Here is a 17,821-nt window from a genome sequence, read left to right on the forward strand (position 1 = left end):
TCCTCAAAACTAAGAATTTTTTTTTTCACTGTTATTTTATTACCTTTGCTCATTAAATCATTTTGATAAATTCTGAATATTAATGTATCACAATTTTTTACTTTTGAAATGAGCTTATTAAAATGAAAACTTTTTGACGAATACAGTTACTAATAAAAATTTATTTGAAGTTTTCGGTGAGTTTAAAAGCATTATTCCAATGATTATACCAAGCGTAAAAATTAGTTTTAAAAAATTAAACATAGGAAATGAATATGGCTAATAAAAGGCATTTGAATGAAAATATATTTAACTTAAGCTTTTAATTAAAAAGGTCATTACGAGCTTATGATGATCCATTGCTGTCTTTTTAAAACTGAGATTATTGGGCTGCAATCTTTTATTACCAATAGAAAAACTACTATAAAATGATTATAAATTAATGGGAAAGTTAGCGAATATGATTTTTGCTTCATTTAATAAAATTTCAAAAGAAAGAAAGAAAGGGAAGAAAAAAAATCGCATATCTTTGTCTTCCAGTCGGTGTGATGGGTTAAGTCTTCACTAACCAAGGTTTGAACCTGCGTTTAATTCTCCGTGTTGTAGGCTGAGTGCAACTGATCGGATTGTATTTTTCTGATATTGTCTTTTACTGGTTCAGAATCTAAGGTAATATCCCCAGCAGTTTTAGAGCCGGTAAAATCCATGCACGGTTTGGCGACTGTTTACTACCATCCCTTAGAAAAAAAATAAGGTATTTTTGAAGTTGTTTTGAGGTTGACAGATGTTAAAAAATACACCCGAAAGTAGAAAATGAGGTTATGTTTTGCAACAAAAATAACCTCATTTACACCTCACAAAATCAACCTTGTATGTAAATAAATATATATACCTTGAATATATATATAGATATATATCAGTAATAATTTTAGTTTAGAACGGGTGAGATTACTCACTCCCCACATATATGTATTTGCTTAAAGTGTAGAAAAAATAATCCGTACACCTCAAAAACCTCCCTGAGCTGGTTGCTCGAAAATAGATTTTCATCAACCTCAACTGTGAATAAAACAACTTCATACACCTTGGGAGGTTGATATTTTAAGTTTGCTTTTAAAATCAGCTTCTAATAAACCTCAAATCAACCTTGACACCTCAAAACAACATCATATAAACCTCAAAAATACCTTCAATTTTTGTAAGGAATATGCCCTCCGATGTTAATTTAAGTTATAACCGGCGGCTCTGAGTTTACAACTCTCATCGTTTAACTCCGTAGACTAAGTAATTTTGAACCCAACACAAAAGACAAGGGGACTCCTGGACCAAGCCTAGGGAGAAACTAGTTTTCGTAAAGGAGTTTTGTTTTAGAACTAATCCGTATTTTCGTTGCATGGAGAGGAAAACAACAACCTCCCACTGTTTGCCCGACAACAAGAGGACTCTAACCCATGATCCATCTATCACTTGGGATATTTTACATTAGCACTATCGGTGTGAGTCGGGTGCAGAATACATATCGACCAGCCATCGCTGGAATTCGAACGCCACCTCATTGGGAGATCGCGCCTTATCACCTGAGCCAGTATATACATACGCCATTATTGCCTGTGTATCATTATTATCATGGATGAATCGCAAATATCCCATTAATGTAGCCCAAACCGATCCAAGCATAAAATTATTTAGAGTATTTATTAGAATTCAAACATTTTCTAAAACTTCGTTTCAGTTTTACTCCAATTTCCTTCTTTCAAACGCAACAAACAAAACCAATAATTTTTTATTTTTTCACACTAGTGTTATGTTAGTTTTAATAATTGCAATAGTTTTAAACTAAATGAGTATGGCATCTGAAACGTAATGCTCATGATTAGGGCCTGATAGTAGACAACCAGCCAAATTTTCATTTTCCAACGTAGCTAAGTAAACTATTAATCGAGTTTATCGGATCATAAACAAAAACTAGCGCTGAAGCGAGCGAAGAGATTTCCCCTTCTTTATAAATAAACAAAGCAAAATTTGTTATGTAATGAAAATTAGGGTTGAACCTCTTTTCTTGCTTTGAGATTACATTACTTTTGAGGCATGTAACGAGGCAAATATTAAAGACGAAAAAGTTCAGCTCCATTCGCGTTACGTATATATAAGGAAATAGTTTTAAAATTGTACAAGGATTAGGCATTTTTTGTTTTCTTTAATTATATGGAGAGATTGCGCATGACTAAAATAACTGACTAGAAAACAAATAAAACAGAAAAAAACTTGATTTGAAAAAATCTATTCATATTTTAATGTTCTTTGTTTTAATAACACATTTTTAATTACAGTAAAAATTTTAACCAAGTTACCCTATATTTATATTCAACTTCACAGCGATTATTAAAATTTATTTAAGTAAAATTTCACCGTAACAGAATACAGCTCATTTCACAATCTACAAAAATATGCAGACCTTGTCTTGCTTTTCTTCTACGTTCTGGAAATAACTCTTATATAATTATTCTGAATTCCAAAATCTAATTAACCCTTTTGAAGGCCGTGGTAAGTATACTTACCATCACGTTTTACCACTTTTATTTTAGGTTTTCATTTTTCAATAACTTCAGCTTTCTTGAAGTGAGTTTGAATAAAATTGGTAACCATTTGTCACTTTTAAAAAACGCATAAAAGTTATAAAATACATAATTCCTTTTGATGTTTGTAGCATTTAAGGAATTTATTTTATAAATAAAGAAAAATAAAAGTCAGTAAGTTCTTAATAGGTCATGCTAAATATATTTACCACCAAAAAAGTGGCATTTTTATAAACAAAATGAGTTTTTTTTTTAATATCAATTACTGTTCTTAAAACAATTTCAATTCCAAAAATACTTTAATTTACCTTTACTAGAAATAAAGGGCCCATTAAAGGGTTAAGCCAGTGTTAGAAAATTAACATAATCTTTGTATGCAATATATTCTCGTTTTATAGATATCACTCAATATTTGCCAAGAAAAAACCTAGAGAATTGTGGACAACATATCCACAATGGATTAAGAGAGAGAGCTTTAACTTTATGTTTGTCAAAATATAAAGTGGATGATTAAAAAACGCGTTGTTTAAAAGAAAAAAACTAGAAATTTTATTGGTTTATATTGTAAAAAAGAAGTGGGGCAATTTTTATCCCACCGCCCCTAAAAGGATTATTCAGTAACTTATACTTCATAAAAAAAAAAGCTAATGTTAATCCATCGTTTCCAAAGGGATCAAAAGTTAAATTTGGAAGGGAGTTTATCTTATTATCAGCCAAAAACCTATTTTTTCAGAACAAAAAAAAAATTATATATATATATATAATTTATATAGTTGACTCAATTTATTTGCCATTCAAAGAGATTAGTACTAGAACAGAAAAGAAAAAAAATTAAACATACTATCATATAAATTCAAACAATGCTTTATTCAGAATTTCCTTTTCATTTAACTAATTCGGAAAAAAATATTAAAAATAAAATTTCTATTTAGTGGTAAAAAAATTAGATCAACATTTATTTAAAACACATACTGCCTTTTAATTTGCTACATAAATTTGAATTTCCGAATCTTGTATGAAAGTAAAATGAATTAAAAAGATTTACATCAATCTACTGTACAGTTTTCTGAAAACCATTTAAATTTAACGGGAAATGTTCAATATTGAAAAATCATCTGCTAAAACTTGTTTAAAATAAATCCTAAATATTTTTGTTAATATATCAAATATTTTCTTCGTGTACATTTTAACCCGGGTTTTTAAAGATGATTTCTAAAAACTAGAAAACAAGTTAATTTATTTCTAACTAAACGATCCTTTTAATTAACTATTTGCTTTTAACGTAATTTAGTCAGCAGACATAATACTCATGGAGATTTGTTTGGCCACATAATAGTACAACTATAATACAGGGTGTTTATAAAGTCCCGGACCCATTTTGATGTTTAATAACTCATAAAATAATAAAGATAGATTAAAATTAATAGCATAAATGGTTAGATAGATTCAAAGAGTTCCATGACCCTTGTCAATGAACTTCCATGTGTGCCCTCTTCGTCGCACGGAGAATATCAAGTCTATAGTCAATTTCACGCCAGGTAGCGGCAAGCATGTCGGCATGCACAGAGGCTATTGCGGTTGAAATTCTGGCTTTTAGGTCATCAATGTTCTAAACGATCCTCCTGTAAACATTGTCCTTTATAAATCCCCAAAGAAAAAAGTCCAGCGGCGTTATATCAGGTGATTTGGGTGGCCAAGGAATTGGACCTCCTCGCCCAATCCATCTTCCTGGAAAATGGTTCCGGACGGTCTCATCAGTCATATCATCAGTCAAGGTCTCATCAGTCAAGAGCTTCAGCCACATGTCTTTTTGCAACAAGATGGTGCACCACCTCATTGGGGTATCATCGTTCGTAGTTCTTTGAATAACCATTTTACATTTTTTCAATCAAAAACATAAAAAAATGGCAGAAAAACTTTATTATTCTTATCTAAAAAATTCTTCTTTGTTTAATCAACACAAAAATCGGCAATAATATTCAATTTAGAACATTGTAAATAAAAATCATTCCAGTTTATTTTTTGCAAACTGATCAAAAAGCTGTTTCACTCAATTAAAACTATTTTAATTTAACTGATTCGTAATACACAATCTCAAACAGACACAAGTTATATCAATTTTCACCAGGGTTTGGAAAACTTATAACAAACAAAATATTACCAATACCTCAACAAATTTTCATCAACTTTAAAAGTTTTATTTTACTAACGTTCACCATGCAAATCTTTGGTGAAGCGACAAATTTCAAGTCTGAAGTCCAAATCTTGCAACACTCACTAGCAAAACATCACTCTCAATGGTAGCCAATGCCGGTTGTTATACTTCCTAGTAGTTCTGCTACACATGACACAGTGGCCACGAACACGTAATCTTCGATATAACTCCATAAAAAATATCACAGGGCGCTAAATCGGGAGAGGAAACTAAACCCTCAGAGGGAATTATGACACACTCAAATGTAAACATTAATATTGTCAAACCTTTAGTTAAAATGTTCTAAATTTCCTCAATTTTTAAAACAGAGCTGAAAGAAATATATTCTAACTCTTTTATAATGATTATATAGAAACTGAGTAAATCAATTTAATGGCAGACGCTTAAAAACAGAGTCTGCCAAACTAGAGTCTGTCAAAAATAAACACAATGAGTTACATCAACAACAACAAAAAAATTTCTGATTTCTTATTTTCAATTGGAATTAAGTTTTTTTTTCCCCTTTGTAATTGAATCTCACCAATTATTTGATGTGCAGCATGCAAGGCAGGGAAAACATTATCACAAGCACTAATTGTAGAAAAGAATGCAGTTTCTGAGCTAACTTCATGTTTACAGATTGTAGAGTGTGCAGTGATTATATGTATGCCAATTCTGTGTTTTACACATTTTGTCAGAAACATTCCCACAGGCAAAAGAGTAACAGGTACATAATATATTCAAAGGTTTGCATAGCACCATTATCTACAATAATTATAATTATATAACTAATGGCAAGATATAGAATCCCTGTGTCAGAATTTTTTTGGCTTTTCTGCAACGAACTTCCCTAGCACTAATATTTTTCGCGTTAAGATACTTTTAATTATAACAATTACTAATTGAAAGTGACAGAAACGTTGTGTTTACAGAAGAAAGTATAAAATAAAAATGTATAAAAAAGTTTAATTGCAAAAGTAATATATTCTCACATTTTGTAGGCGAAAAAATGCACTAAATATTTTTTCCTCCGACTTTTGTAAATATTACACAAATTAAAATTCGTAAATAAATTAAACGATAATAAATTAAAATTCGTACATAAATTAAATATCGTAACATCCGTGCAGTAACTCCCAAAATAAAAATCACGAATTACGCGAATAGGACTCGGATACTCAAATAAGTGTATGTAAAATATGGTGTTCTTTAAAGAAAAAAAAAATGAAAGAAAAAATATCACTTCTAGAGTGATGTATCTTTTAAACTTTCTCAATTTCTGAATTTTTTATTCAATATTATTAATTTGAAATTCTAACTGAAGCCAGTCATAACAGATTTTTTTTTAAAAAATCTCAAATGAGAATAGAAAAATCACAATTATTTCTTTCCTCTCTGATGAGCAAGAAAGACATCTTTGAAAAAAAATCTGCTGAAACAAAAACTTTTTTCGAAAAATTTTGCAGAAAGGAAAATCAAAATTTTCCCCTTCCCAATTGTAAAATCTTTCATCAAAAACTCGGTAACGTTCAGCGACAATGTCGCAGCAATTCTGCCACATCCAATGAACTTTAGGTTGTTTTGTTACATACAATTTTTATATAAATTAACATAAGTATTCCTCTTGAAACATTGTGAAAAGAATACTTTTTTTAACAACTTTAATAAAATAATTTTAAAGGAATTGAGAAGAAAAAAATCTAATAATGGTAATGCACGAAAACTCAGGTTTATATTAGTGTTTTAACTTGAAAGCTGTTTTTCAAAGGCTCAAATGAAACTTTTTTAAAGCTAACAATATTCAATGCTAATTTTATAACTTTTACAAGTTCATAAATCAATTAGACTGTTAGGTTTTACTTGCATTTAGCAAATGCTTTGTACAATACGAAAATGATGCAAAATAAATGTTAATTAGGGGGGGGGGGACAATTTAGCAAAAATGAAAACAAAAAAATTTTTTAATCTGTTATAATGTTTGAAAACTTACTCTAATGCTGCATTGTCTTAGCTCATAAAAATATGCAAAAATTGAAAAATTATTCATTTATTTTCAACAATAATCATCTGGGTGGAAAAATTTTTCCTAACTGATGATTTTTTTAAAAAAGGTTTAAATTTTTTTTAAATATTCAAACAATCTCTCTGTTATAAAGCCCAGGTAAGCAAGACGCTTACAGCTTTACAGCAAGATGGCATACCTGATTTAAAATTATTGTTATGCTTCAAGTTTACGACACTTAAACCATGGTTTTTTTATTTTCCTCAGAGAAAGAGCTTTGAGAAATACCCTTAAACCAAACATTTATCCAAAATAATATTCCAAACATTTCTTTGTTAAACTAAATATCTCATTACATCAAGTCTCTTAATAAACAAGTTTGTCAGTAGATTCTTTTTGCGTCAATTGCTACCTAAATTCTCTTAAACTGTTTCATTTCTCTCACTGGGTCAAGAATTAATTCAAATTTGTTATTGGGAAAGAGACAAAATCAAAATAAAACAAACAACAAACACAATTTTCTCAAACAGAGGTTCTTTATTTCCTTCTTAAACATACAAAAAAGCACCTTGCTCGATCACACACTATCATTTCAAAATACTCAGTATTTGTTTAAAGTAACTTTACTTCTTCAGCAAAACAATAATCTGAGAACAAACATTTCAAAATCACTCATCTCAGTGATGGTAAAAAACAAGTATAATACCCATGGACTATGATGACAACATAAAATACCCAATAAAATGATAAATCAAAAACTCTGGTTCTTTCAGCTTCTTCAACAAAACTTCTCATACATATCTCACACTTTTAAACATTTTGTACGATCTTTCAATATTAAACTTAGTATTTGCTGCAACTAATTTGATTAGTCTGATCTTTGAGGACTACGTTCAACAATCTTGAGAAATAGATCGCTTTTGATGAACTTTATTTGAAGTATAAAAAATAGACCATATCTGCAAAAGTTCATAATTTGAAGACTTAACAAAAATTTTTTAAAAATAAAATAAAATTAAAAAAAAAAAAACACTTAAGGGCACTTCATTGAGTTTTGCAACACGAATATAATGGACCAGCAAAACAAAAACATTTTTCTGAAATAAGGGGAGAACATTTACTACTACTCTTTGCATAGATTCATCTGAACTGTTAGTTGAGCCCTGACCCTAATTTAATGTCTAAATTTAGAGGAGGAAGAAAATAGTGGACTGGTAGACTTAACTTGGTTTCAAGCTCTTTTGGGATTGGTTGTCACGGCGACGTTGGTACAGAGACGAATCACTAAGAGGTGAAAGACTAAAGCCAACAGCAGATGAGCTGGACAAAGATGACATAGAAGAATGTTCTTCTTGCACACCAGCAGAAGGTAACGAAGCCCCCGAATGCAATCGTTGATACGCATTGGCATTTTCAGCAAATGTCGCCAAATCTCTGGCAGAATTATTTCTATAAGGAATTAGAAAAAAGATTAATTAGTTCATTTAAAGATAAACACTTGTCAAAAAATAGGAACAATATAATGTTAACTGTAGCTTATTTTGAATTTTATTGTTACATCAGTATTTATACAAAATGCTTCATGAAAAAAATTAACGGAATAATAACTTTTTTCATCGAATTCCTGGACATAAGATTATCTTAGACAATTAATTTCTGAAATAAACTATTGCCTTAGGAACATTACCTGATTTAGACTGTCCTCAGTTTCATGTGTAAATAAAACAAACCTCAGTTCATAAAACTGGCACTTAGTTGAAAAATTCAAAATTTTTGTTAAAACATAAGAAAATTTTACTTTCATCTATTTTCTGTTAAGATAATAATGCTGTTTAGTTTTGATAATTACTTTTAGGTACGCATCAAAAAAACTAAATTGCTTTTTCTAAAACTCTTCCACACAGTAAAATAAAGCTTATCTACTGTTACTATTTGTAAGAGATATCATCAAGAAATTGTCCTATTGAAAAAAAAAAAATTTTTTTTTTGTTTTCATTAAAAAACATCTAAATACTTAAAAAAATTAAAAATTTTGTGTTCTTTGTTCTTAAGTTCAGAAAAAAAATCATTTTTTAAGGTTATAATAGAAAACTTAAGCATTAATCTTTGTTACTTCTTGTGACCCAGACAAAATGAGTAATTTACGCAAAATATTTTACATTGAATTAAACTTAATTGTTGTCAAAGCATAATGTTATGTTCTGTGTTATACACAAATCTTTTAAGAAGTGCCCTGCCTATTGCCTTTGGGAAAAAAAAGGGAACATGCAACAATTAAATTACTTTGTAATAAAAAGGTTAAATGGAAATAAACAAATCAAGTATTAGAAAAATCCCATGTTGTGTATGGGGCAATCAGAAAAGTGAATGTGCCTTGTTTTATGTACTTACATTTTTTACAAAGGAGCAGCTTTGTAATTCTTTTATTCTTTTTTAATACAATATTAATTGACTTGCATGTGTCTTGCATAGAACAAACAGTGCAATAACATAATAAATGTTTCAAAAATAATTTAAAGTTAAATAAGCAACTGGAAAATGTCTTTATTTTAAGCATTAGTAAATTAGCTGGGATTTTAATGAAAAATGTTAGTAATTATTTTAATTAATTTTTTAATAAAATCAATTTAATTAACTATTTATATTATATGGTAAAAATCATTAAGTGCTAATAATATACATTTTAATCTAAATTGAATTCAAACTTCAGCACTTATTAATTAATTGCATGTTTTCATGAGAGAAAAGATAGTACACCGATCTATCACATAATTACACTTCTTAAGTCAACATAACTTACATCTTTTAACAATTTACTTATGAACATAACAATATTAAACTATATTGATTCAACTATTAATACCTTCTAAGAATTTTTATTAGAAAATATTATCTATCACTTCCAATTTTAGAGAAAATTGACATTTGTGCAAACGGTTTTGTTTAAATTTAAAAAAAAAATTTTAAAATGCCAATTTTTCACTAATAAGCATTTTCTGAGAATTCTTTGGTCCAATAAAATCCTTTTAATCATGGATCTTTTCTCTCTTGTACTGCTTTTAAACACAATTATTTAGATATGTATTTATTAATTTGGGTTTGAGGAGAATTTAATTTTTTTAAATCTTACTTGGCAATGCTGCTTTTATGTTCTCTATTTTTTAAATTTTAATCAAAATTGGCAAATTAACCATGAAATTGGTATTTAGATAGGCAAGGGCAGATCCTACATGTGGTTGGTCAAATTTAAGAGAAAAACCAACAAGGAGATTTAAAATAAAGTATGTTAATGTCGAAAATAGAATGTTTGCTTACATATCTTAAAGTAATATTTAGAAATAAGCTTAACCACACAAAGTTGAGACTTAAACCTTCCATCACTACCACTATATACTTTGAATTCACATGCAATGAAGTGGCTATTTTTAAAATTTTTCATTTAGGAATAAATACAATATCAATAAAAATTCTATTTTAGAAGTTTCACAGATAAAGTAACTGTTTACCTTCGAATCACTGATGGTGTGCCCAATAAGGTAAATGAGCCACCGTTGGCCACCCATGGATGGTGTAAAACCATTTCAGCTGAATACCTTTGGCTTGCATCTTTTACCAACAAATGACTTATCAGATCTTTAGCTTCATCAGATATAAAACTCCACTCTCTCTCAGGAAATTCATAGACACCCTCTTGTATACAATCAAACAGCATATTCTGCAACGAAAGAATGTTTAACGGATCTACATATCAAATTATGTATCATAAAATCAAATTTTCTACAATCTACATATTGTATTAGGCCATGGGCAAAATGTCTCTGTGTATATCAAACATAAACTGCTTGTTTGTTTGCTTCCATCCCAATTAGACGAAATCCATAAGTCCAAAAATGTTCAGAAAGTCTAAAAACAGATGAGGTTTCGAAAAAACCTCATTGATCTTAAAATCGATACAGTTTAGAATATGCTCGGGTGAAACCTGAGCAGTCCTGCATTTAGTGCAAAGTCCAAAAGCCTTTCTCCCCCGAGCATACAAGAGGCACCTCAAGTGACCACTTGCAAAGCGAGAGAAACAAGTCTGCTGGCTTCTAGGTCCCTCAAAAAGCAAGGCATCTCCAGGATGTTTTCCGGAATAACAACTATGCGGAGGAGGAACTCTCCAGAGGTTCATAAACATTTTTTTGCACTCTGCAAAGACCTCATTGAAAGTGGAAGATATATCTGGCTGTAAAGGTTCCAAAGAAGCATCTTTAGCCAGTTTTTTTACACTGAGTACTTCAACCTTGAAGTACTCAGTGTAAAAAAAAAATTTTTTTTGCATCAGAATGAAAGTGATCAGAGGCAATTTTATTTCTCAAATGAATATATTCAAACACTCTTGCATCAATAAATCCAGCTTCAAGTTAAAGGTTGATAAATTTCTAATAAATTTTGAATTTATTAGAAATTAGTTTGAAAATTATCAACTTGTATTTATGATGCACCATCTTGAATGCAATAGGTTGGAAGGATGGCTGTGTATGTTGAAGTATATATGCCTGGCAATTAGGAATGTATTTAGTAGTGAAATGAACTCTGATCAATCTTTTTGTATTTACATTTAAGTAAATTCCCAAATGTGTTTTTCTTAACCCTTTGATGTAAAATTTTTATCAATCATATTTTTCATACTTTTTAAATTATTTTGTATTAGTTAGATCAACATAAGTGAAATATTATATTTAGAAATTAATTACTTTTTTTAAATTGAAATTCAGCATAAGATACCAGCGTCTTTTTACATTAAAGGTAAAATTTTTCAAACAAAACCCACTTCCAAACAATATTTTTTTCAAATTTGCACTTATTTAGATCTAAGAGAAATAGTTATTCATCATTAAAATTTCTTTAATTTACATATTAAATGAATGATAAATTTTTGAATATCATTAAAAAAGAAATTTTTGAAGCTACTTTTTTGGGATTTTATATTATAGTACATACATAATTCTGATATTCTAATAGATTTTATTTAGTAACTATTAAACTGTTTTTTATAATTAAAAAATACAAAAATAAATTTTTGCTTGTAATTAGAGTGTTAGAAAAAAATATATAAAAGGATGCATCAAAGAGTTAATAGTGCAAGGTCCGGCCAATTATAATTGTGCATGTATATATCGAGAAAAAGATATTATAAATTAATCAAAATAGATCATAGCTAATCAATAATTATCACAAGAAAATATTTAAAAGGAAAAAAAAAGGAATTTCATTCTTGGGTCACAAATATTCCGCATAAGATACTTTAAATCCAATCACACAGATTGGAAGAAATATCACTTTAACAATAGATTTCTGTTTTGTAAACTATAATTACAATGTTTTCTTGTTGCACATCTAAAAAGTGTTTCTTATAGTGCTCTCTAACAGCAAATTACAAATCCATACTAATCACAGTAGCATTTATCATTGATGTATTACATATATATACATAAATGTAAAAACAATGAATCGAATATTTAAAATGTATAATGCTTCCGAGAAGAAAGAAACATACAATGGTTAAAATATTTGTACAAATTAAAACAACATTAGTTTAAAATTAAATAGAAATTACTCATTCAACTATTATTTAGATGAAATGACTTACTTGGCAAGTTTCACACGCTTTTCCTCTTTCCCATCCACAATCACCACCACAGCAACCATAGAATGGAGGATAACCACACAGCAATATGTACCTATCAAACACATTTTTGTTTCATATTAATTATAGTTACAAATATTACATATAATAAAATGTTTCTACAATGCAGAACAAAAAAAACTAGCGACACATGGTGCTCAACTTATCTCTTTAAACAAATTTAAAAACTGGTAAACTTTATCATGTTAGTTTTTTTTTTTAAAAAAAAAAGAAAAGAAATAAATACAAATTGGAATTTTCAACAAAATTGCTGAACATTAAAAAAGTTTTTTAAAAAATCAGAAAAACACTTTCTTCTAGAGAACAATTTTTTAAATGTTTGCCATTTTGGAATTATTTTTAACATTACCAATTTCATACTTTTGCCTCAGTGGTGCATTAATTCTAGCCAAAGTTATACTATTATTTTTTTTCCCGAAGTTTATTCCAAGTTTCGTTTTTCTTTAACAAATCTGCATAAAAAAAGGTCTTTATTACGTGTGAATGAGAGAAAAAAGGTGCTGGTAAGGGTCCGAGAAAATTTTGCTCGAATATAAATTACTGATTCGCAGATATCTTCGAATCAACAATCTTGCGATTCTCGAAATTCCGCTAATTAGGGGAAGAATCACAAGCCCGTACAAAATTTTTATATTAGTGAGAAAAGAGTTTTATTAAAATAGCATATATACTAACATAATAACACCAAGACTCCACAAATCACAACGCTTGTCATATCGTGTAGCCTCTCCTACGAATCCACATACCACTTCTGGTGCCATGAATTCTGCAGAGCCAACCTATAGAACATAGGTTAAGCCAAGGTTTAGGCATAGATATGTATAAATATAAACATGTAAAGAATCAATTAGTCATCCTAAGTTGCTACATGAGAAATGTTTTCCAAGAAATAAATACAAACAATGCATATAATAATTAGAAAGAAAACTTACTCAATGCACTGGCATTGATGAAAAATATTTTCAGGTTATTATTATTTTTCAGTATCAAAATAAAGAAAATAAACATGTTTAGTAAATAAAAGGAAGAAGCAAAGAAAAATAACAAAAAAATATTTACAGAAATTTGAAGATTGTCATGATTTAAAAAAGAAACTAAGTGGAATTTAAAATTTTTGTAATTTTTTTTTTAATAATACAAACTCATTAAATTTATGTTTTGTTCTTCAAAAACTAATAGGTAAAATTTTGTATTACAACCAGCGAAGAATTTTGAGATATATCTAATTTTCAAATATCTAGTTAAAAGAGAAAAAAAAGAATTATTTTTAGATTTTCTGAAAAATGCACTGTTTGCTTAATAAACAGCTAACTTATTAATATTAACTAACATTATATGCATTACAATTCAAAATCTAATATTTTGTTTAATGAATAAAAAATTGCTAGAACATGCTTTCAATCCCACAATTAACACGATTTTTAACTCTACATATCACTGATAAGACATTCAAAAAGTTTTTTTGCTAGGTCTAGCAAAATTTAAAATATTTATCCTTGCAAACCTTTTTTAAAATATAAAGTATGTTCTTTCCTTTTTATCTCTAGAAAAGCTATTGAAAAATATGCTCTAGAAAGAATCAAACCCCAATCGCTCTAGGCATAATGATGATTAATTATTATAATAGGAAATTTTCCAGATCAATGTAACAAAGCATGAAATTATTAGAATTTCGTTAATGAGCTCTTTAAATACTATTGCATCAGTACACTGATGTAGGTTTAATGTTGATGTAGTTAACCCCTTTCCAATTTCTCAACAAAAATATACAAATTGCAAATGTCTACCCTTTTTTTTTATCAAATTGCAGTTTTCTCACCTAAATTCATTTCTAAATTACAAATGCTCATATTACCCTCTCCTCTCAGGTGCTTAATATTTCCATGACACTTTAACTGTTCAAAAACATTAAATTAAACAAGATTCAAAGTAATAAGAATATAAATAGATAGAACATGGGCGTCTGGTCATTAATTTATGTCTAAGTTTCAAGTTCTTTTAACAAATTTTAATTGATTCTTTCAAGCGAAAACTGTGTCCTATTCCTCTAAGTCAAGAGTATTTCAAAATAATATGTCAACTACATCTGAATGTAATAAAGACAACGATCAATGATATTTTAAGCTGACGTTAAAAAGAAAAGCAAATATTATAGAATTGAGATTTGACATCATTTCTATAAATTAAAAAGAAAAAATTTATTAACAAACTATCAAAATAAATTTTTTTTCATTGTTAATTAAAGCAAAAATTAATATTAGATGCTTAAAAAGAGTTATGGTTAGGTAAATTTATTATTAAATTTCAAAAAATAAGGTATATTATTCGAATGATTCCAGAGTACATTTATGCGTATAAACAAAAGTTTCTTACTGGACTGACTAGCTCAGGAGTTAGACAGGGAGTAGAAGCTTGATAAGCTACACCACTTCCCAAATCAAAATCACAGAGTTTCACGGGGCAAACCTAAAAAAAAAAATACAAGCAATGAACAATATATCCATAATAACCATTAGAATGGTAACAGGTATAAAATTAGTTTTGATTCTGAGACTAGTTTGAGAAACATGATTTTGAGATTTAAATTTAACATCATATAAAATGTTAAAGAAAATTTACTATATAAATAGCAACTTCAAAACATAACTATTTATTTCTTTTACTATGAAACATATTTATCAAACATTTACTCAACACAGAAACATTATAATTTAAATCTTATTGTGATATTGTGAGAAGTTCTGTCCTGCCTCACATACTCATATTTAGTACATAATTCTGACCAAGAGATACCATCACGGACATCACCAGTAGTGTGACATGAGATAGAGAGATCATTGGACAACTTCAGAGTTGTAAGACCCAAGTTTTCCTGAAGAAGCAAACCCTCAAAAAGGACTTTTTTGTGGGGATTACAAGCTTCATAAAAAAAAAAAAATTGCATCGTAAAATTAATTTAGAATAAGATTTTTTTATTAAATTTTGTTTTACAAAGAACCAAATTTTGCCTAATTTCAATGTTTTTCAAGATGATCAAGAAAAGTTTTTAAATCTTATCTTTATTTTTAGTAGTCTGTATTTTCTTACACCTAAATTGTTTATGAGATACACCTTTTTAAGTAATTAGCTTCATTTTTTTTATTTCTATAAGCAACAATTTAGTTAATACAATTGCTTGATGCATGTTTATATAAGTTTCAATAATTTTTGATATTTAAGGTAATTTAATGATCAGAAAAGAAAATATTTAAAAGTTTTAACTGATAGTAGTATTACCAGATGCTTGTTTACTAAATTGAATATTCTGTTGTACTAGCAAACATAATAATAGCAAATGTGCTTAGTTATAATAAAAAAGTAAAATTATCTAGTTCAAGATTGAATAAAAAGTACCTGATCTCTATTGACACAGAGAATATTTTCTGGTTTGATATCCCGATGAGCAATACCTGAAATAAAAATATTAAATCAAAACGGTTTCAATGAAGAAAATGAAAGCCGTATTAAACAATGATAATGCCTCAAAATCCAAATAAGGGTCTTCATATTTGAGAGCCATTTGCAGTCTGCCTAAAAAGTATTTTTTTTAAGAAATTCTAGAAACTTTAAATGATTTTTCCTTGTGTCATACTTATAAACAAACAGTTTATACTACGGGGAGTACAATGTTTTTAAAGTCCTAATAAAGAAAAAATAGTATTTTAAGGAATAGTATTTTAAGGAACTCCTGTATTTTACATTTGTGTAAAATAAGCAAAATTACTTTCTAATACGATTATAATAAATAAAAAGCAAATTCTTAATCTTTTAATTAATAAAACACAACTGTCCAGAAATTAATGTCCTGTCCATTACCATATACATATTTAAATTTTTACAAATACACAGTTGGAATTCTTTAATGATAACATTTGTATACCAGTGAAAAATATGTTAATAAGAGGTAGTAAAAGTCATTTAGAATGTTTTTTATTTTTTGAGGGGCAGAAGCCTTTTTGTAGTTAGTCTTTTGACTATGCCATGTCTTTTACCTTTAATTGTACAAAACAAAATTTATTTTTCAGTTCTGCAAGATAATTTAGTTTAGTGAGATTTTATTCTCAATAGAACAGCGTTTTCACTACAGAGCGAGAACGCAAGAATCTCGCATTAAAAAATGATTACCGAGCGAAATTCGTGCACTCTATTAATAAATTTCAAAATATGCGAATCTCGTCCTTTTCAGAAAAAGTCTCGTCTTGCACCATTTTGAATAAAATCCGTTTCACTTTTCTACCTTGATCTTTCATTATTTTCAACATCGGTCCCTGTATCTAGCTGCTTCCTGATTTACCAGTACTGTTCAGAACCAGTGCGAATAGCGGAACACCATCCCTCGAACGAAGGAACCCCTTTTAGAACACATTTATCAGCAACCACATGTTCACTGCAGGTAAGGTTTCTTCATGTAAGACGTTAAAATTTTTTGTGACAAATGAAAATTAAACCTTTACAATAAGTTGTTTCAAGTCAGCTCTATTTTTAGCTATTAATGAATTACCATACTACCTCTTTGGTAATTTACAGCAATTTATAAAAGTTGAAGGCTGTGACATCTATGCTGGAAAACCTAACATAAAGTATGAACACGGAAATATCGAAAACGAACTTCACTATTCTATAGCAGAAGTAATTGAAAACCGTATGCTGGCAGATGTAGAGGATGGGAAAGCGTGTGCACATGCTGTAAATTTACTTAGTGATTCCGAATAGTTCAGCATCTGTCTTTTAGCACCCAAAACCGAATTAAGACAAAATATCGTAACAGATTGACGGATAAGCATTTGAGCAACATAATGAGAATAAGTGATGAAAAAGTAGACATAGAACATTTTCCATATGATGATACAATAAAATATTCTAATTTAAAAAATAGAAGATGTTAAATATTATAATTAAAGAAATAATTCTTTTCCGAGTCTATTTGTGTTTTTCTCATTTTTAGAAATCTTGCTTAACTTTTTGAAATCTCACCCTGTTTTTGAGAAAAGGTGAAAAATTCTCTTTTTTTTTCTGTAATGAAAACACTGTAGAATATTAAATATTTGATAGAATTATTTAGCCAAAAGAATTTTTTTTAAATATCTGTTACCGGTCATGTTTGATATCATATTTATGAACAGACATGACATATGTGGTAACAGGCATGACTGGTTACAAGATTGAAATTTTGAAGCGATTGTCTCTTTTCAAAACAAATTTTAAACAGAATATGGAATTCAGGTTCTTAATTGCTAATAAAAATTCTCCGTACCTGAATTTTATAATCTATTTTGACATCATTTGCAATTATTGTAGTGTTATTTTTTATATACTCATTTTAATGTTTCCTAATCAATTTT

The 17,821-nt window shown here is 28.6% G+C and overlaps 1 protein-coding gene across 2 annotated transcripts in view; it reads right to left on the reverse strand.

The window, feature by feature from the left end:
• Window positions 1-7,268: 7,268 nt before the first annotated feature.
• Lk6 (MAPK interacting serine/threonine Lk6 kinase) overlaps window positions 7,269-17,821 on the reverse strand; it is a 35,483-nt gene continuing 24,930 nt past the window's right edge. For both annotated transcript variants that reach the window (XM_016058826.4, XM_016058827.5), the window contains exons 7-12: window positions 15,834-15,889; window positions 14,814-14,906; window positions 13,116-13,219; window positions 12,384-12,474; window positions 10,258-10,466; window positions 7,269-8,200 (exon numbers count right to left, since the gene is read on the reverse strand). In XM_016058826.4, the coding sequence (XP_015914312.2) occupies window positions 7,972-8,200; window positions 10,258-10,466; window positions 12,384-12,474; window positions 13,116-13,219; window positions 14,814-14,906; window positions 15,834-15,889 (782 nt within the window). In that variant the 3' untranslated portion in view covers window positions 7,269-7,971. The remainder of the gene's footprint in view (window positions 8,201-10,257; window positions 10,467-12,383; window positions 12,475-13,115; window positions 13,220-14,813; window positions 14,907-15,833; window positions 15,890-17,821) is intronic.

The sequence above is a fragment of the Parasteatoda tepidariorum genome, chromosome 8 (assembly GCF_982258835.1).
Source record: "Parasteatoda tepidariorum strain Cologne lab strain chromosome 8, Ptep-v5.0, whole genome shotgun sequence".
In the NCBI taxonomy this organism is placed as follows: domain Eukaryota; kingdom Metazoa; phylum Arthropoda; class Arachnida; order Araneae; family Theridiidae; genus Parasteatoda; species Parasteatoda tepidariorum.